Source organism: Caloenas nicobarica, chromosome Z (assembly GCF_036013445.1).
Source record: "Caloenas nicobarica isolate bCalNic1 chromosome Z, bCalNic1.hap1, whole genome shotgun sequence".
Lineage (NCBI taxonomy): Eukaryota > Metazoa > Chordata > Aves > Columbiformes > Columbidae > Caloenas > Caloenas nicobarica.
In genome coordinates, this window is record NC_088284.1 from 96,806,504 (window position 1) to 96,828,233 (window position 21,730).

The 21,730-nt window shown below is 38.2% G+C and overlaps 1 protein-coding gene across 1 annotated transcript in view; it reads left to right on the forward strand.

The window, feature by feature from the left end:
• LOC136002276 (vitellogenin-1-like) overlaps window positions 1–19,318 on the forward strand; it is a 42,013-nt gene extending 22,695 nt beyond the window's left edge. The window contains exons 20-36 of the mRNA XM_065657179.1: window positions 2,575–2,719; window positions 4,278–4,497; window positions 5,379–5,548; window positions 6,189–6,404; window positions 6,504–7,034; window positions 7,118–7,174; window positions 8,032–8,229; window positions 9,298–9,504; window positions 10,301–10,443; window positions 10,977–11,115; window positions 12,298–12,433; window positions 13,145–13,331; window positions 13,772–13,869; window positions 14,500–14,594; window positions 14,698–14,857; window positions 16,050–16,211; window positions 19,200–19,318. Of these exons, the coding sequence (XP_065513251.1) occupies window positions 2,575–2,719; window positions 4,278–4,497; window positions 5,379–5,548; window positions 6,189–6,404; window positions 6,504–7,034; window positions 7,118–7,174; window positions 8,032–8,229; window positions 9,298–9,504; window positions 10,301–10,443; window positions 10,977–11,115; window positions 12,298–12,433; window positions 13,145–13,331; window positions 13,772–13,869; window positions 14,500–14,594; window positions 14,698–14,857; window positions 16,050–16,211; window positions 19,200–19,318 (2,983 nt within the window). The remainder of the gene's footprint in view (window positions 1–2,574; window positions 2,720–4,277; window positions 4,498–5,378; window positions 5,549–6,188; window positions 6,405–6,503; window positions 7,035–7,117; window positions 7,175–8,031; window positions 8,230–9,297; window positions 9,505–10,300; window positions 10,444–10,976; window positions 11,116–12,297; window positions 12,434–13,144; window positions 13,332–13,771; window positions 13,870–14,499; window positions 14,595–14,697; window positions 14,858–16,049; window positions 16,212–19,199) is intronic.
• The last annotated feature ends 2,412 nt before the right edge of the window (window positions 19,319–21,730 follow it).

Genomic DNA, 21,730 nt, shown 5'->3' on the forward strand with positions numbered 1-21,730 from the left:
CAGAGAAAAATTAGAGCCCTGTGATTAAAGTATAAATATGGAGAGCTGCCAGAGAATGCACTTTGCAGATATATCATATATTCATAATGACAGCCTACTGAAGTATATACATAATCTTGAATAGAGCTTCTGTCATAGGGCTTTTTTGCTTGTTTTAACTGTAGGATAAGCAGAAATTGCTTGACATGGGCATCTTATTTATAAGATGAATTACAAAATTATGACACTGTATACAATATGTATACAGTAAGTGTAGCAGAAAATGCAGAAGAGCCAGTGTATACTGTGAGCTCGCGAGGCAGCGCGGGGTGTTTGGGAACAGAGAAGGGACATGACCGGCACTCCAAGTCTGTTTTTATAACACCTTTGCACCAAGGTCAGAAGGATGATACATAAGAAAGGCAAAATTTTTCATTTCACCACAGTGGAAAGAGAGGTAAGATCTGGTTTGAGGATTGTCTCTTGCTTCTCATTTATTTAGATACGATGTCATGCTGTGCTTTGAAACCTGGGAAAATAGTTTTTCGTTGATTTTCTTTGTTTTAAACAGACATTGAGCTCTTCTGTCCTCATGTTAGGGATGTATGTAAGGCCACACTCACTGAAATATCAGTGGACCCAACACAGCTGAATTGCTTGTCCCTTACCCCTGCAGAGAATTTGGCTTATACTATAGCACAGCTTCTTCTCTCATCCAAAAAATACACTAATACATATTGGAAAATCTCCCTTTTATTTTTTCTCCCTTGTGTGGGATCAGAGAGAACAGATTCTTTCATACCATAGCTTTAGGCCTTCTTTGTGACTGTTTTTCTTGTTAAAGCACCAGAGCTGGCTCTTGTAGCCTATTTTTACTGTGTCGTGTGATTCTGCAGACATTGACATGTGTCACCTGTGATGCAGTTACATTTGTCGGCGCTCTGTGCTCAACAGGAAGAAATCGATCCTCCGCTTTCATTAGGTGGCAGGAGTAGACTATTGGCATAAAAAATACTAAAAAATTTGGAAAAGAAACCCTAGGGCTTTCTGCTTGGAGACTCAGCCTGCAGTTCAGTGGTCATTTGAATTATTGAATAGGATTAAAATAAAAACTATTTCCCTTTTTGTCCCTTTACCCAGATGAGCCATCTGAAATGCAAGTTGATTTGTATTTTCTTTTATCTCTTCAGCTTGTTAGGGAGAATATTTTATTTCAGATTTCTTTCTTCGAGGTTCTCCTATCACCCAGCATGGAGCGTTGCTGTCATGTCCTTATCTAAAAAAAAAAAAAAAAAAAAAAAAAAAAAAGAGAGAGAGAGAGAGAGATGGAAAAGAAAACAAAGCCCACAGGTGACACACGTTTTATTGAGGTGTTCCACATGAAGTGCAATTGTGTGCTTTACAGTGCATACAGCGCAGTAGGAGCCTTCAAGAGGAAGAGAGGACTATCAAATGAATACAAATTCTTCTTTCAAATAGATTGGAATTGCCCAGGCTAGTACAGTGTGGACCATATTAGAACAGAGACCATTTTTCAGATGATCTTTCCTTTCACTGTCACAAAGGCCACCTCCACTGGCAGACCACAAAAGCCCCAGGGCAAGCAGATCAGCTTCATACTTGAGAAACAGCACATGGGGAATTTTGAGCTGGATGTTAGTGCTGATAAATGGCTAAAAAGGTAGAGATAGCACAATGCTAATAGCTGAGGGAAATAGATTTTCATCTCTCAAAAGTATTCAGTATTCAAGATGTTTCTCTGACCCGAGACAAAACTCAAAGTTATCACAGCACTGTAACAACTTCTATGAAGAAGGTGGGGTGCAGAGCCAGGGGATCAGGACATTTAGCCGCGAGAATCTCAGTCGTGTGCTGCACCCTATATCACTCATCCTGGATCCTAACTAATACTCTTAGAGTCCACAATGCTGGAAACAATTTACTGAAAACATTTATGTAAATAGGCTCTTAAGCTTCCCACACATCTCTCTGTGATGTCTTGCCAAGCCATGAGTACCAGTCAATTTAGATCAAGCTGGACGCACTTTGGTGATTTCAGGCTCCGTTCTTTAATTCTACTTTAACAAACATTGCACAATAAGCAGCATGCAGTAGCCACCAGTCCCCAGCTTAGGCTTTTGAAGTTATGGCAGTATTTTCCCAAATATAATGTCAAAGGAAATGAGAATTAAGTTTAGCAGTAAAGACACAGAAGATGAGTTTAAAAATTTAAAAGTTCAGAAGATCAAAATAGGAGACTCACAAAATTAATAATATAATCCACAGCCAGGTCTCTAAGTAAGTGGGCTGTTCTTCAAGTTATTAGGCATACAGAGACATCATCAGCTGCAATGCTTTTAACCTTTACACGTGATTCTAAAAGCCCAACTGAGCTATCTGCCCCTGATACTGGTCCATGTCTTTATTCCCTCTTAGCAATCCTTGAAAATACAAGAGGGAAGGTGCTGTAAATATATATAAAGCAATTTGCAAGGTATGATACTTGTTGCTGAGTACGTGCTACAAGGCATTATTCAGGTATTTTCTTCAGCAGTGCTTTATTGATACAGGTTTACTCTAATGTTTATTCTGCAGGTCTAAGACATTTGCTGTTACACGAAATATTGGAGATTTGGCTTCTAGTAAGATGATTCCAGTTCTTCTACCTGAAGCAGTTCCTGACATAATGAAGATGTCCTTCGATTCAGATTCTGCATCAGGAGAGACTGATAATATCAGGGTAAATGATGTAGTGTCTGACTCTTCTTTTTTGGGCTTTTAGTCAGTGGGAGACCATTTATTTTCTCTTTAGAAAAATGAACAATTCATCTCTGACCCATGCTGCTTCACTCAAAATAAGTCAGGTTCAATCTAATAACACAAATAGCCCTATAGTAATATTATTTTAAAATCTGGAGTGTAATTCATCAGACTTGCAACACTTTCAAAAGCAAAAGCATTTTCTTTAGTAATTAATTTTACAGTGCCATCTACAGGATAGGCCCGCAATCTTTAAAATACTTTGCAACCATTATGCAAGCATCACGTTCCTGGGGCAGCCACAAATGTTCCATGAGACACTCCATCGCTCAACTTGTAGAGCCAAATTTAATGCCTATAAACATCCTGATTCAAAGTTGGATGGCAGTTTGCGCGTCAAGTCAAATGACTTCCTGAGCTACAGTTTTCCGTAAAAGCCAGTAGGGGCTTTCTGTGATGGGCAGAGTTGTGAATGCATCACTGTGACAATTCATTCAGTGAAAGACTGACGGAGGTGAGGAACACACTATTCTGATCTGGTTTCATTGTTGTCCTGCGACTCTGACAGGTTTTCAGATTAGAGGCGAACAGAGGGTGAGTACTGTACTTCCCTGTGGAGAACTCAATAGGCAAATGTACTGTCAGCGAGAACAGTTTCTAATATCCTAGAAGAAGCAAAGTTGTTCTGCTTGTGCCTCTGCACTGCCCTTCTTAAAAACTCATTACCCTTTAGTTAGTCTTAAATGAACAGCAACTGAAAAATGTCACTAACTGGAGAATTTCCCAGTATCATTAGAATTTCCTTTGGAAATAAAATAATAGCACTAAAATTCCAGTTTTTCAGTGGGGTTCGTACAAGTTTGTAAACTGAGTAAAAAAATAATTTCAAACTTGTATTACAGGTGAAATGAAAGCTTATGATTATGTGTCTTTAGCTATTTGCTTTCTTGCCCCGGGAAATCATTGTTTTCATTTCATGGCTTTTATTCTAATTTTAATTAATTTTAATTTGTTCTTCTGCAAGCATTGCTTAGCACATGTAAATTACATAGTTTTGAGTGGAAATTTCTAACATCTGATATGCTTTGACCACCTAGTTGATGAAGTCTCTCATTCATGTCAGACCTCAACTGAGACAGAGTTTTCATGGATGTAGATAAGGTTCTGTTGTTTGACCCAATCGTAAACCAAAGAAAAGAACTCCAGTCAGTCTAGAGCACACTCAGATTTATCAAGAACCTGTTAACACGTCTAATACGCCAGGAAAAAAATATATATATATAATTAATTTGTGATATAATTTTCCATTCTTATAGCCTGAAGCTCTTTTTATACTAGATAGTCTGATCAAGCCATTCAGTTGTTAATTTTGTCAAACTGAAAACCAAGTTGTCCTATGTCAGGTCCTTGCTATCTCAAATGAACGAGTTAATTCCTCCTGCAGAACACATGTAACTATTACTGAAACAGGATTCATAACATGCAAATATTCCTCTTACTGTTGTCTAGTTTAACTTTACATTTGTATTATCTAATAGGACAGACAGTCTGCAGAAGATGTTTCCTCAGAAAACTACTTTCCCTTCGGACACTCTTCTTCCCGAAAAGAGCCATTTGTTCAGTCCATGTGCTCCAATGCAAGTACATTTGGGGTTCAAGTGTGCATTGAGAGGAAAAGCGTACATGCAGCATTTATCAAAAATGTGCCTTTATATTACCTAGTTGGAGAGCACGCCCTCAGAATGAGCTTCAAGCCAGGTAAATACAACTGTGCATAAAAAAGAAAGTAATGAGTGGGTAGGAGTGTGCATATATATAACTACATATTTGTATATGTGCATATATATCTTTTGTATCTTAACTACTACTAAAACTACCATTAGACCTCCCAGCCCTGCCAGTATTGTCAACAGACTACATCTGTGGCAGGAATCCATTTCTCCCCCACTCATCTGAGCAGGGGTTTCCCAGCTCTCCCAGCGATGCCACTCAGCATGGCCAGCATCAAGCAGAGCTGATCTGTGCCTGCGGAGCGTGTCTGATGCATCCTGAATCATTGGATTTGGGATGCAAGCACAGAGCAATTGGACATGGGCAACAGATCTGATGCAGTGTCCTGTAGCTACACTCTAAAAACCCAGACTCTTAAAGGGAATTATGGATTAACCCTGCCAGGATCTAGTCCTTAATGTCTTAATCCATGATCATAAGAAGTAAAAGCACAGCAGGCTATTGAATCTAGGTCTCCTAAGTATCAGACTAATGGCCTAACCATTGGGCCATTCTTTACAATTCAAACATTGAGCCTCAATTACTCTCTGATGCCTAATTCTCTAATTCCCATTGTGTTATCTAGTTAAGCAATCCCATTCACTTGACTTAAACCTGCTGATCATTCTGTTTATTGACTTGAAAATAATCTAGTATCATGCTAATATTTTAAAATTTCATTATTGTTAGTATGTGCTTTAGTTATTAGAGAAATTTTTTCACAAAGTTGCTCAATACAAAAAATTATCAATGAACATTTAGACTTTCATTTGGAGAAGAATGCATAAATAAACTGTAGCAAAAAATCGGCTTATTCTATTATTCAGTTGCTAATACTAACATTCATACTAATTGTCACGCAATTTCAGTTTACACAGAGGCACCAATTGAAAAAATACAAGTCACACTTCAAGCAGGAGACCGAGCTCCTACTAAAATGGTACGTTTAGTAACATTTGAAGATCCAGCAGCACAAGTATCTTCCACCAAAGAAATGATTAAAAGAGTGAAGAAAATCCTTGATGATACTGATAATCAGGTACTTCTGTAAAAATCTACTTCTAGATTTGCAGGAGATATTACATTAAGTCTAGTTATTTATATTTCTTTTACTAAGTAACCTCCTTTGATTAGATAGTATGTAAAAACTGGAAAATACGGACAGGCTTTTGGGTACATAGGTCTTTCTGCAGGTCTTGTATTCGCATTCATCTCTTTTGCAAGTGAAGGATGTTAGGAAAAGCAAGTTGGTTTTTTAAGTTTTTCTGTAAATCTCTTGTAAGACATAAAATAAGTGTTGTGTGCCCGAAACGTAATCTGTTCTTTCCAGCTGCTGCAACTGTAGCGAAAATATCCGACACCTCCCTACACAACTTGCTCTGAGTCACAGCTGCAGAACTGTCATTACCAACATTAGTTATGTGTAATTGTATGATCAACAATTTCTATACATTTTCATTATGACAAAAAGATTTGGGGTATTGTTCTACTTATGTGTGCTTTTAATACATTATTATGAATTTGCCTTGTTGTAATGTATTGCAAGAGTGCTATCAGGCATACATTTTGTCTTCTAAGGCAGCAGAGAGATTCATAGCTCTCTGTAGCTGATTTTACTTAAAGCCATTTGTAGGAATACAGAAAAATAATTTTGTTTTTCCAATGACACCATTAACTAGGGGACCAGGAAATCCAGAAGCTCATCGTCCAGTGCCATCAGCACCAGTAGAAGTGCCGAGAGTACAACGAGCAGCCCCTCCAGCAGTGACTCCAACAACAGGGCATCACAGGGAGGAACTCAGATAAATCTGAAAACTAGACAGTCCAAAGCCAAAGAAAAGAAATTCTACCCCTTTGGGGACAGCAGTAGTAGCAGTAGTAGTAGTGGTAGTAGTAGCAGCAGTAGTAGTGATAGTAGCAGCAGCAAAAGCAGTAGTAGTAGCAGCAGTAGTAGTGATAGTAGCAGCAGTAGTACTGATAGTAGCAGCAGCAAAAGCAGCAGTAGTAGCAGTAGCAGCAAAAGCAGCAGTAGTAGCAGTAGCAGCAAAAGCAGTAGTAGCAGTAGCAGCAAAAGCAGTAGTAGCAGTAGCAGCAAAAGCAGTAGTAGCAGCAGCAGCAAAAGCAGTAGTAGCAGCAGCAGCAAAAGCAGTAGTAGCAGTAGCAGAAAAAGCAGTAGCAGCAGCAGCAGCAAAAGCAGTAGTAGTAGCAGCAGCAGTAGCAGCAGCAGCAAGGGCAGCAGCAGTAGTAGCAGCAGCAAAAGCAAGAGTATCAGCAGCAGTAGCAAAGCATCTGGTCTAAAGCATAAGGCTAAGAAGCAGTCCAAGACCACATCATTGCCACATGCCAGAGCTGCTGAAGGAGAGAGAAGCGTCCGTGAGCAGAAGCATAAAACACAGAGTAGCAGCAGCAGCAGCGGAAGCATTGGTGTTTCGCGTCACCACAGCAAATATGAGAGAAAAGCTGAGCAGAAACATGTCAAGTCCCAATTTAACAATCGAAGTAGTAATGACGTTTCTACAGAATGGGTAAATTTTTCCAATGCTTTGTCTTCTGCTAGGAGGTGATCCTTACTGAGCTATATGTAATAACTTCTTTTGGAATTTTGCAGGAATATCACCTTCCAAAAGTATACCGGCTCCATTTCAGGTCTGCTCATGTCCATTGGGTAGGTCCCTAATTCATTGCACATTCCTGTGGTGGCTACAGTTGATATGATCAAACATATTACTGAAGGGCTCTGTTTGGTTTATTTCACTTGAGCTTTCCATAATGTCCAATATCAGCATTGATGATGGCCAAAATAAGCATATTTATTACTAAAATACCAACTAATGTGCTACATCCTTCTGTTGTTGCAGCACTTGCAATCCTCAAATTTTAGTCAAGACACCTTTGGGCTAGAGGCTGTACAATGCAGCCAAAGCTAAGATAACAAAGACCATGGGGGAATTATAAATATATATATATATATATATATAGGAATAGCTGTGTCCACAGCTTTTGGGCCATGGTAAAATCATCATGTATGTGGATTGTATCAGAAACCAGTTCAGTATGCATTATGGCACAGAGGTATTTTAAGTGAATGTTAGAAGGATGATAATGCGGTGGCTTTTGTAGGCGTTACCTGTAAAGTTGTTATGTATCCTGCTTATGACAGAGGAAGATGATTTTCAGTGTTTTTAATTAAGTTGTAATCTCTTTTTTCATTTCTAAACAATATGGATATGTTTGACCATTTATTGTCAGTTTTTATTTTCCGTAACATTAGAGCTGGACAATGTGATGTTGCAATTTACAATCACTGTCTACACAGCCTTCCTATCAGCGGAGAGGTCCAGCTGCATCCGAGGCACATTCCTACCCAACATATTTAATGCCTGCATTATGATAATAAAAATAACACTCTAGATATGTCTAAGCCTGTTACCTCTAGAGAGAGGCTGATAGCTCTGATTTTGATGTCCACGCTGTAAAACTAGAGGCCATGACCTAGCTTTGTAAACTGTTTTTGTTTCACAGCATCCAGATCGGAAGATATCAAGCAGTTCATCGTCATCTTCCTCAGAGTCGCAAAGCAGCCACAGCAACAGCAGCAGCAGCAGCAGTAGGAGCAGCAGCCACCGCCACAGAGAAAACGCTGGCCACAACTCAAGGAGAAGCCACATGGGCAGAGGAGTCGGCATCCACCACAGCCACGGCTCCAGCCTGGCCCGCGAGGTACTGACTGTGTGGGACACACAAGCCGAGCTCTGCTAGCTGCGGGGCCGGGACTGTGGCTGTGGGGGCATCTCACCAGCTGAGGGGTGGGATTAGGCTCAGGAAGGACCCTTCAAGTCAAGTTTGTAAATGGAAAGTCAAAATCCGTTGAGATATTTTGCCCCATGAAAAGGTCTTTTTCCAAATTCCCTTGGCTTCGGGGTTTTGTTTGCTGGTTTCTTGGGTATAGTTTCCTTATTTCTAAAAGTGTTTGCAGTTTATGAAAGCCTGGATTTGGAAATTTTAAAAATTGAAGGGAATGGGTTGTAAATTGAAGGGGAAAGAATTTTCTTTTTCCTATGAAATCCAAAATGCAAAATAAATTGCATTAAAGTAAAAATGGGGAGGAAATAAATAAGTTTTCTTCAAAGATTTTTTTAACTTAAGTCCGCATAATTATTTTTAGATGTGGACGGAGGTCAGAAGTGCATGCCGAGTATAACTAAAATCATAGTCTCTATGGTCATTACTGATTGCTAAATGTAAAGTCCCATTAAGCACAGATTGTTTTCATCTTTATTACACACTCAGTATTCTGTAATTGTACTAAGTAAAGGTATCTACGTAATAAGAGAACAAAGAGATCTGCAAATGCACACAATGTCTATGGGAACTCTGATACTGAGAAGGATTTCAAAATAATCAATTGGCTTGAAAGAGCTGCAGTATACTAAAATATATTGTCAATGTGTACACTGCTGTGAAGTTATCTAGTACATATTGTAGGGGGCTATTTGAAATATTAAAATAACACACAAAATCTTACTAAGTGCATAAAGATAGTTTGAAAGAGTCTTGGATCCCATGTCAAAACAATCACATCTTTGAAAATTCCTGGTGGTAATGAAATAACCAAGATTCCAACCAAACTTATCCTCAGATATTTGGCATACAGAAATATGTATCACAAACTAAACTGACGAAGGATGAGGGCTGCTTCCTGCTATCAGTGTATATAAACTGGACTGTAGGGTCTCCAGTGAATACACAGAAATACTTAAGCACAGATGGTTGGGGGTTGTTTTTCAGCGCAACTTCCTGGGAGACGTAATTCCACCTGGCATTACGATTGTGGCACAGGCAGTAAGAAGTGACAACAGAAATCAAGGTTATCAAGCTACAGCATATGTTCGTTCTAATGCTGCCAAAGTTGATGTGCAACTAGTTGTGGTTCAGCTGGCTGAAACCAATTGGAAAGCGTGTGCTGATGCTGTAATACTGCCTCTGAAAGCACAGGTAAGCACACAGGCAGCATTGCCAAGAGAGACATCTAAAAAGCCCAGTTTTTTAAATAAGCACAGAGCACCTGCTTATTAGGAGAACCAAACAAGAAAAGCATACATATTTTGACATGTTTCATAAAGTTTGAGAAATTTCTGTAGGTGCTCGCATCTTTCACCGTTCTTTTGAATTTAAAAAAAAAAAAAAAATCAGCCATGTCAAAATCTGGCAAAAAGAGATATTGACTTTCAAGATGCATCAAAATATGACCAGTAGAAATAGAATAAATATTTGAAAAATTGACTGCTTCATTACTAGCTTTTTATTATTCGCTCCGCTATGAGTTTTCTTGCCTGGCAATCTAGCTGTTTTTCTCTGTATAATTCATTTCAGAAGACTTATAACTCAAATGCATTTGAAATGTTGTATTTCTTAGGATTTATATGAAAAACTGCAAAAAAGTAAAGTTGGGTAATGGGTTGATGCCTGACAGAGCATCATAAACAAAGGAACAGGTCTTTACTTATCTTTTTTTGCGTCTCCTGCTGCTGCGCTTCTCATGTGCCTTTTAATGCAAGAGATCTTTGCATAAGAATTTATAGACCTCTGCTTTTTGCTGCTGCAATTAACAAATTCAGCCTGATATTTCACTATTCTTTATAGAAAAAGAATTGATTATGAACCCCAAGACCTGCGAACGTAAAGAATCAACGTGAAGTTGCAGGAAAGAGGAAAAACTCACATTTTGAAAGGGTTGAGGGGGTTCTGTGGTTCTTTTCTGTTACTGGGGTGACTGTTTCTGTTGTTAAAGGCCAGACTGAGATGGGGCAAGGAGTGCCAGGACTACAGGATAGCAGCCATGGCTACCACAGGCCAACTGGCAAAGAAGCCAGCCATGCAGCTGAAGGTCCAGTGGGGAAACCTTCCATCCTGGATAAAAAAGACAAGCACAGAGTATGTAACTTGCCCTTTCCTAAGTTGTTATGTTGCATTGCTTACACTAGTTTGCTTTATAAAAACACTGAAAGAACAGAATGAAAGTTTTCAACCCAAACATGTCTGCGATTTATTTTTTTTATAGAAAACACAAGTTAAATGGCACAAAAGTATTTTGTAAATGCATACCACTTCCTTTACATGTTTCATGTTAAAAGATATCCCCCAAATGTTTAAAAACTTGACAAGTTTAATTTTATTTTCCATATTAAATTATTTGATATTTCAGTTCAAAATGCTTTTTTAATTTTTTTAATGTTCTTCTATTCAGTCTTAAAAAAAATATCCAGGTAAAATGAGCAAAATAAAACCAATGCATTTCCCCTGGATAAAATCAACCATTTAATTTGACACAAAGTATTATTTCCTTGACTTTTCAGTTTTTCTGTTGTTACTCTGATTTTTCAGAACTTCCAGTAGTCTTCCTCCTTCTCCTGCTATGTCTGCTTTTGCTCATGTACCTGATTTTGTCACATCTTGTTTATCTCTAGATTCATGCAATACGTTCCTGGTGCAGCACTCGTGTTGGGCTTCTCAGAAGCACATCAGAGAAATCCATCTCATGAATTTATAGTAAGGGCAGCTGCAACATCTCCACGAACAATTGATATAGTAATTAAAGCTCCTGGGGTACGTGTCAATTTTTTATTTTCCTTACCTTGAATGGATTTTCAACTAATAACATTTTGATACTTAAAGAAAAAAAAAGAAAAACATTCTGTTTTAGAGAAGCTGCTATATACGTGAGTATATCACATGGGTCTTGAAACACATACAAGAGTGTTCTTGATTTTGTGCTGCTTTGATGCAGTGTAACGATAAGCTGAAAATCAGACTCTCTAGTCAAATACCTTATTTCCATACTGAGGACAGCTCTTAAGCCAAAATTGCCTCGAGTATGACTGCTCTACACTCACACCTTTATTCATTTTACCTAGTGTGACTAGTTCTGTGGGATGTATAGGGGTCTCAGAGCAGATAATGGAGGCCTTGAGAAGACCTTGCAGTCCATTGCAAGCACGTATGGCATCTGTCTCTGTTGGCACTCAAGTACCACATCTGCAGCAACCACACTTGATGAGTCAGGTCCAAGCAAGTTATGACAGCCACAAATACAGCTGGCCTTAACCAAACCAAGACAGGCAGTTACATTCTCAGAGTAGATCACACAGGCTGGATCTACAGAATCCTACTGATTAATTAGTTCTTGTACACCAAACTCCTATGCACGGCTTTGAAAAACTTCCCCTATAGATCTCTGGCAAATTAATAACAGCTAGCTACTCATACACAGTTAAACTAGTGTGTCTTTAACCTTCCATAGCGCTTCAGTATTGCAGTATCTTTAATATATCTGAAAAAGTAGGCAAGCTAGACATTAATTTGATTCTCTTGGTAAGTATAATTTTAGCTATATTGAGGGATCTTACCCCAAAGCTCATCATGCCAGCTTTCAGCCTGTAATGTATGCTGTTCACTTTTCCAGACATATTCATCAATTTACTCATTTACTTAACTTGTTACCTTATTTTTTAAGAAGTTACTTAACACTTAAACCTTAAGCTTTTGTGAGGAATCATTGTTTTATAGTCACATTTCTTGACTTCTTGAGAAATTGTTGAGGACATTGGAAAGTAACTGACATAGATGAAGTTTGAATGCATCCTGGGGAGACTAACACAACTGCAGTAGTGTATATATATAGTAGTATATATACATCTTCAAGATTTTTTTCTCACTAGAGTCTTTTTTTTGTTTGTAGTCATATATTGTTCAGTTTATCTTGATGCATTTTAATTTTTGCTTTTTCAGGTAACACTTTACTGTCAGGCACTCCGAATGCCTTTCACTCTGCCTTTAGGCCCAACTCCACCTTACGAGACTCAAGATATCACTGCCTGGAATTTATTTCCTCAAATAGCTTCACAAATAGCACAAGAAGATCAATGTAAATATTACTTATATGCCTGACTCATGAATAAGCAATGTTTGTAGATCCATCCACTGCCATGACTGGGCCTTTTCTTTCCTTGTAGTTGTCTTCTAGGGAAGCATAGCGTCTCTAACCCTGCCTTCTCAGCAGTTCACGCCTTCACTTAAAAGAATGTTTGTTGACAGGTGAATGAAGATACTTCAAACTGATGTAAATATTCAGAATTCAGGAATCACTCCTGACTGCAAAGAGTAGAGGTTGTCTTTTGCTTCATCTAAGAATGTGCCTTCTCTGCATTGAGAGGCATGAGGTGATGGGTACAAGATAGATCGTGTATTTTCTGCCCTGTTTATTTTCTTCAAAAAGGAGTTGTGAGTGTTAGCTGGTTGGTGCATAGCACTTCTGTGGGATATGGGAACTAATTTTTATAATGGTTATTATTTTTGATTTCTCAAGAATTTGGTACATTTTAGTCCTTGTTACCTCGGGTTTTGTGTTTAGCATGTAATCAAAATCAACACTAGTGTAGTCTATAAGTGGCAGTCATTCTGTGGTGCTATCCTGCCCTTAGAGACTGACAGCATTGAAAGCATCTGCAAAGGAAATGTTGAAGTTTCTTTCCTGTTTGCTGGGTAGTTCAATTTTACAGAGGTGGCCTTCTATACTTCGCAGGAGCTTGCATGCCATTGTCACATCTGCCATTTCCTTTCTGGTTTTGTTTTGCAGCCACATGTGAAGTCAGTGAGGGAGATTTCAAAACATTCGATCATGTGAGCTGTACATATTTTTTCAATAAAAGCTGCAACCTGATAGTGGCCCAAGACTGTACTGAACACCCAAAATTCATCATTACTACAAGAAAGGTTGATCCTCAGTCTTTCTCAAGAGAGGTTCACATAAACACAACCTCAGCGTAAGTGTGGTTTATCCTGAGGGCTCAGGAATTAGGTATAACATTTCTGGGAGTTAGTCTGGGAAGGGCAGATGTCTAGCTCCTAGGTGAAACTAGTTTGCAATCAGATATTTGGGGAAAGACAGGGTTTCAGATGCAATCCTCATCTGAGACTCATTGGTTTAGCTGCTCTTGTCTTCCATTTCACAGCCACCACTATCTGATAACCTGCTCAGTAAATCCCCACCCTGTTTTTTCTTTAAAGATTTAATCTCAAAGTCTGAAGTCCCAATTAATTTTGCATTTTGGAAAGAAAACAGCTCATTCATTCATTCAAAATCCAGATGTTCAAATTGGCTCTCTGCTGGCTTTGATCACAAGTATCTCTGCTTTTCATATTTTTAATTAACCACTAGTTTCTTCTTCCATTTTTTTGTTTATTTGTTTATTTTTCCCTGAAGGAACATCACAATCCATCCTGTGGCAAATTCATCTCTCCTTGTAGCATGCAATGAAGAACCACTATTATCACACAGTGGAGTTTCTGAGTATGAAAAAGGTAAGATGTGACACCCACTTTTCCAGGACTGACCTGAAAATTAAATATCTTCAAGACTCTGTTTTTATAAATTTCTCAGAAACTTTTCAATGTAAAGAGAACACAAGCAAGATGAATTCAAATTAAAAATAGAGAGTTTATTTTCTTAATGTTTGGATTGACTTACATTCTTGTGTTTTCTATAGTATATACACTCTTACTTTCCCCCATCATAACTGACAGGTAAATAAAGCCCTTTCATATATATATATATGTATGTATGTATATGTATGTTATGTCCGGCTGGTGATTGTTTAGGAAAAAAGTGCTTCTTGAAGTCACAATTACATGCTTTGGGTCAGGTATTTAACTGAAGCACCATCAATGACATTATTATTTCAAGACTTAGAAGACTGGATACAAAAGTCAGTTCCAACTATATGGAACAGCAGTAGAATATTTTTACAAACAGGTAATTTATTCTGGTTCTGCTTTCTCTCTCCACAAAACAAAACAAAAAAAAAAATCCAATTGTAGCAGCAAAATGATCCTCGTGAAGAAATAATGCATTATGGTTTATTTTGTGCTACTTAGTTTCTCCATTAATTTGAAATTAAGCAGATCGCCTTACGATTCACTGTCTTTTTACAGACAATGTTAAAATTTTTAAAAATGGAACAACAGTTATTGTAGAAGCTCCAATGCATGGTCTGAAGAATGTGACTTTCGATGGTGTGATCCTTAAGGTATTGGGCTTACTTTCAAGGTTACTAATTTTTCTGTTTAGTGCCTTGGCAATGTAACAGACCAACACTTGAGCATTCACTACAAAGATGTGCTATTTTATAGGTTACCGTTGCTTCATGGATGAGAGGAAAGACCTGTGGAGTTTGTGGAAATAATGACAGAGAAACACACAATGAACTCCTAATGCCAAATCATAAACTGGCACACAGCTGTTCTGCTTTTGTTCATTCATGGGTATTGCTAGAAGAAACCTGTTCTGGTGGTGAGTAGATCTGAAAACAATTTATGCTTGGGGAGAATACAATTTCACTTTTCCTCTGCCAGTAGCTAGAAAATATTTTTTTATAAGTAGCAGAAATCTTTTACTTAGAAAAGACAATAGCAATATAGATCCATTTTAATTTCATTAACCACTGTTTAAAACATTGCCTGTGAATACAGAGAATATATGCTAGAGAAAAGTCTTTATCTCATGTGCAGTTCAGTGCTAAGTAGTTGATTCTACTATAATTTCTTACATCGAGTAGCTTTTTTCTTGGAGAGGGAAATCAGGCCTAATCTTCCTCCCACCAAAGTAAGTGTGATTTTTACTACTGAATCAAAGCAGTTTCAGCTGTTATCTGCAGACTTAATTTAATTAAACAAGTTGCAGGCTACAAATTCTGTGTCAGATCTTAAGTTTATGTACATTTTCAGAGTGCACAAAATTTCATTTTTGTTCTGCACCATCTGAGGGTGCAATCTCAGGGAAATATTTACAAATATTCCTAAAGTAAGAGAGCTTCCTCTCTCATGTAGCTGGAGAAATAATGATGGTCTCCCATAACATCAATACAGTTTTGTTCTGTAGGTCTCCATTTACCTTGGACCTGAGATAACTTTATTGAAGTTAATGGTTGTTTTCTCCTTGACTTCAGTGGCAGCAGAATTGTACTTATCTGTGTGTCAGGAAACAGAGTCATAGCTGGGATCCTGTTAAGTTACATTATACCTTTCTAGTGAGATAATTGGAGCATTATAAAAATCATCCAATACAAAAATTATCCTTGATGTTATTATATAAATGCTGCCTTTTTTTAAAATCCATTCACTACAGTTGACATTTTTCCTAATGCAATGAAGTAGCCATTGTGCTTGCAGTATCTATTCTTAATAGCTTTCAGACACGAGAGGTTATTTTCTGTGTATTATGTAGTTCTAAAAAAACTGGGTATACATGATTCCATTTGGGTTATATTGTGCAATTAGATCTTAAAAATAGGTCCCTTTTCAGACTCTTTCCTCTATCACCCAACTTATTATCATTCTATCTCGATAACCTCGCTACTGTGAAAATGGTTTGTCAGGCACCTGTGTTTTAATAAAAGCTGTAGAGGAAATATGGACCTTTATTATTGCAGGGATCAATTGGGATTTATTTCTACAATTTTAACTACCTTTCCCTTTCCTCTTAGGGTGCAAGTTGCAGCGCAGTTATGTGAGGCTGAATCGAAATCCTACTATTGATGGAGAGGAATCTACATGCTACTCTGTTGACCCGGTACTGAAATGTATGAAAGACTGTACTCCAATAGAAAAAACTTCAGTTAAGGTTGGCTTCCACTGTTTCCCAAAAGGTATGATATTTTTCTCTCTCCATGTCATGTACTGCAGGAGCTCTGTCAGAGCACTCAAAAGAACAAAACACAGCACAGCCACGCACAGACTTGTATTGCTCTGGCTCCTCTCTGAGCTGCTGCTTTTAATCCCAGTAGTATTTGCTATAACCACTGACAGTACTGGCCAGCTAAAAGCTAGTTTGGATGATGGCAGGTAGCATCATCTGAGAAAAACATTTGAGGTGGTAAAAGGGGCAGCAGCGATCGATAATTTTTTTTCCACATTTTCAGGATCTCCATGAAGTTGAGATAAGCAACAATGAGTCCTTTTATGCACATTACAGCCTGCAATTTTGTGTAGACCAGGGTAAGCAAGGCAATTGAAAGTCAGTCAAATAGTATGACATGACTGCTGTGATTAGGCTGCCATGCTGTGCCACTGTGCAATACATCAGCAAAAAACACATTGCTGAAATGTTCTCTAGATTGTTCCAAAAAATAGTTTGTATTTGAAGGTATTTTATATGCATACCCTCGTGTCCCAGATTTTTAAAAATACAGGGCCTTTTTCTCCTTTCACTTATACCAATTTGTCACAGACCCAATGCATTGTCTAACACAGGTTCACACTAAATTTATATAAGCATGAGAGGAGAAACCAGCCTGGAAACTACAGATATTTCTGGTGCAGTCTTTCCTAAATCTTTCAGTGAATTATACAGTACATACATACCTTAGAGGGAACCCTACCATTAGAGAGTATCTACTTAAAGTGGTCTGTTCTCTGTGTTAACCATTGTTGGCCAAATCCATTGTAAACTGGGATAATCCAGTGTAGTTTCACTGAAGCGAATGGATCCCTGTGTTGATTAATACTGGAGAGAAACAAGAGTATTTTATGTCTGATTTTAAACAACATCTGTGTAGAACTTTGTAGTTTGCCCATGTTATTAATGTGCTGAATCAGCCCATAAAAGCTATGGGCATCTTTCTATAATAGTCAACCATCTACAACAGCCTATTCAACAAGTCTCACAGTGAGAGTGCTAATAGTTTTCTGACGACTCTCTGAGATGTGGATAGATGCATCCTTTTATGAAAAGAAAAACCCACCCTCAACAAAAAAAAACCCTTCCAAAATCTTGTCATATCCATGTTTCACAGATTTCTTTTGTGTGTCCAAGTCTGTATCTCTGAAATGTCATCACCTAGGGCCACTCACTGCCTCAGAATATTAGGCTATAATAAAGCTGTCTCATTCTCTCACAAAAATGTGTGAGACGAGAGGAAAATCAGAAAAAAAAGATATGTTAGTTGTCGCAGGGAGTGATGCTTTTACAGCAGTTGCAGGCTTCTCTGGTTCACTTACTGAACCAGAGACTGGGAAGTCTGCTAGCAGCACTCCTAATGAAGGGGGTTTTTTATTTATTTATCCTGAGGAGAGAAGGGGCGGGGGTGTGGGGGGAAGAGGAAGAGGAGGGCAAAGGGAAAAGATGCCATTTGTGTTTTTTTAGCAAGATGATTAGTTTTCCTCAGGCTAAGGATCAATAGGAATACAAGTCCAGCCATTAAAAACTGTTCTTTTTCTTTCTTTGTTTGATGACTTGGAGAAGCAGCATAAACAAAATCCCAATCTTTCTCAAGCTGAGAACATGTATTTGCATACACTGGACAAAGTAGCTTTTCTCAGCTCTTTATTCAAGAGCTTAAATATGATAGTCTGCCATTTCAAAAGAGAGGGACTCCATCACTGTCACCAGTGGCGCAAAGATAAATGAAGTACAAGGATGCAGAATTTCCCCTGTTATCCTCAAATCGGTGAGCCTGTAGTCTTAGGAACTTGACTGAGGCACACATCGCTCCAAGTTTAAGTCCACATATCGGTTTACATCTCAAACATGCCACGAACCCTACCCATACGGATCATAGTTACTCAGCCATGATCCAGTTTGTCAAGGGAACTGTTTCCTATATGCATACAGATGTGATCAGACCCACAGCATGCTCAAGAGTAAGAGGTATAACAAGAATTAATGTATATAAAAAACAGAACCCACACATTTTATTTCTCATTTCATAGCTTGAAAATATTACATATTTTTAAAAAGCATCTCCAGCACCTTTCTAGGAAATATTTATTACCCAGTTTACTATGCAAAACCTGTGCTTCAAATTGGACAGTAATTTAGCCAGGGAGAGTGTTACCATTTCGGGAGATAAGTGACTGATGCAACCTGAACCCACACAGCAGTCTCTAGATTTCCCTGTGATGAGAGATGGCATGTTATAAACATATTGTCCAACTGAGGGATAAAACAAATGAAAGTAAAATTATGAAATCTTTACCCATTCTCATTATACAAACTTAATCTAAATGGATGTCCTAATATTCTTCCTGATGCAATGATAAACCTCCAACTAGCTAAGAATATTTATTGGGAGGATGAATATCATTATTCCATTTAGATTATTTCAGCATTAAGGGATACGGCTTATGCAAGCTGCTGTTGATAAAGCAGTGTGGTAAGGTTAATACTGCAACTGACAATGCTCTGCCAGATTTCACAATATATGGGAAACTTTAATTAGAAGTTTATGAACCTCTGAAAATTCTCCAAAGGCCTTATCCTTCAGAATGAACTTCGACAAATAGTCAGCTGAAATACGCAATGATAGGCAGCACGAACATAAAAAGAGATTGCTGATGTGTACTGGTATGTGGTGGTCTTACTTTGAAGGTGACTACCTCCAGCACTTTTACAGGCTCCTGCTTGTTGTCTTTGTGCTTCGTGAAATGTTATTCATTTTGTTTTTAGGGAAGTATTATAGTAATTACATCATGGATGAAAATCCTGCTCCAAGTCAATGAGTCAGTTAGATGTCAGTTGTAGGGGCAGGATTTCATTCTTTACTTGATGAGAGAGTTGGCAGCCATCAAAACAGTATTTCCTTGAAATGTGTTAATTTGCTTGATGTTAGTTAACAATGGCTTTGCCTTTCTGACAGATACTGCTGTAAGCCTGCTGGAATGGCAGAGAAGCAGCGATAAGAAATCTGCATCTGAGGATGTTGTTCAGAGTGTGGATGCTGACATTGATTGTACCTGCACTGGCAACTGTAGTTAAGCTAAACGCTTTAGCGTTGTGCTATAGACATACTATACAAATAATTGAATAGCTGGACACATAAGGAGGGAAGGTAATAGCTGTAGTAAAATATTAAGAAATGTGCTTGAAGAAAATAAGTCTACTGCATTGTACCTGAAGTCAAATGCATTATGTACAGCCTGCACTGCTTAATAAATAGGTTGTTCATTAAATAAGTATTCATGTGGTCTGTCTCTTTATTTTTCCCTATCAACAAAACAATCAGACCAACTATAATATTATCCAGAAATTCTGCTTCCTTTTATCTGAAATATAATTACAGCAGTCCTCTCTGAAAATTATGTTCACTAGGTGATGAAAGGAAAACACGATTACGGCTACTGCTAACATTCCATTGTGCAAAGAATTTCATATTTAGCATACTAAAGACACAGTAAGCATTTGTTTTCTTTTATGTTTTCCGGTAAAGAGAAAAGTCTGTTCTTGGAACCATTCTGCAAAAAAATACATTTTACTCCCAGCAAGACCATTAGCCTTAGTACATTCTACAAAGGAATGAATTGGGCTGCTAGACTCCCACTGTAGCTTTCCAGAGAGCTATAGTGTGTGACACAGTCCCCATTTTCATTTAAATTTCAATGGATGTGCTGTTACTTCATGAGCTAAAAGTGTGAACGGGAACTTTTTTCGTTACCGTCTCCTATTGTATATCTATGAAAATGATGCCTTCAAAAACTTCAGGGAACAATAATACATTAGGTAGCTTTCCAAATACTCCCCAAAAAGTAATATATAGAAAAATATCTAAGATCAATAGCATCATAAAGCTAAAATAAAGTACAAGCAGGACAGTTAGACTACTGTATTTAACCAGTGAAGTGTCAATCTGCTAGCTTGCACCTAGGCCTATGCAGAAAGGCAATTCCCTCCCACTCCAGGGAACGGGGAGTAGGTGGCACCTTCAAACCCTGAGCAACAGCACAACATCTCTTCACCTTGTACACGAATCAGCTGTGCAGTGAGCTGTGATGCATTTTCCATAACGGGCAACAGCAGCAGCCAGCATGTTCTTCCAAGAAAAGCCTTAGCATGGGCAAGGTACTACTGAACCCAAATGCTGCCAGGAAACTGTCATTAAGGAAAATACTTTTCATGCTAGCTAAAAACTGAGCTATCAGAAAGACTATTGAAGACTAAATAGCTGAATGATTACAGAATAACATTTCTCAGTGCTTTTCTTTCAAGAGCAGAAACATGAGCAATGTATAGTACTCCTCTCACTCTCTTCCAAGTTGCAGCTTGCAACCAACTTGAAAAGACCCAGCTTTTCCTCGGTGTACTGCAATTACTTCATTACCTCCAAAAGAATGTAAGCCTTTATGAGTTTGTTCAAACCAGGGCTCAGTGAGCTGATGCCTGGTGCATACCCTGTGGTAAGTAGGTTTGCCTCTGCCCCCAAGCCTCTCACCTGAGAACAATCTAGAGGGTAAAAAGGGGTTTTTTAGAGATTGAAATGTCAGCCTTTAGGTTACCTGCCTCTTTCCCTTCCCCCAGCTTGAATTTAGTCTGTATGTTGTATTTGAGAAACTTCATGTGCCAGTGCTCTATTTAATAGCTTTTTTTTTAATAGCTTTTTTAGTTCAAACTAACACCTGTACAAAAGCTGTGTTTTGCTAACCCATCAGAAGTGCTGCACTGCAAAAAAGGGTAGCCTCAAACAAGAGGGGTAATGAAGAATATTGCATTCCTCTTTCCCTTAAAATCACACTAATATTACACCTGGAGAGCCCTTTTCTTCACAGTATTGTTTTCACTGTGGCTTATGAGAGATCTGCCATTGATTTTCATAGGATCAGACTGTCATCTTTAATCCAACACCTTTCTTTTTAATCTGCTTGTTTACAAAAGAGAAACTTTTGCTAGTCAACCACTTCAGATAAGACAAAGGTAGTGAAGAGATGTAGTAGCAAACGAAAAATGAACTTTCATGCTCAACTACTAGAACAGGAATTTAGCAACAGCAAGAGCCATTAGGAAGTGAAGTAATTCTGCTTGCAGTAAAACACAGTCATCTACACAGATGCAAGACACTAATTAACAATGATCAAGCTGGGATGTACAGTACAAAAAAATACAAGCAGCTCATAAAGGCAAATGCCTTCTCCCAGAAACAATTTACAGATTGTTAAAGTCATTGGAAAAAACTTCAAGGGAGAGACTGATCAGCAATCCTAAATTAATTTATTCTACAACGACAATATATAAAAATAATACGTACTGTGGAGCATTAAAAAAACAATGTGCCAGGTCAGGCCTATCCCTGCTGAAGCCCCACTTTGGATCCTGCACCAACGAGAAGTCATCTGCAGTGCCCCAGTTAAAGGGAGCCACCAAAACAGCTACGTGTCTCCTTCTGCTAAATTGTCATGC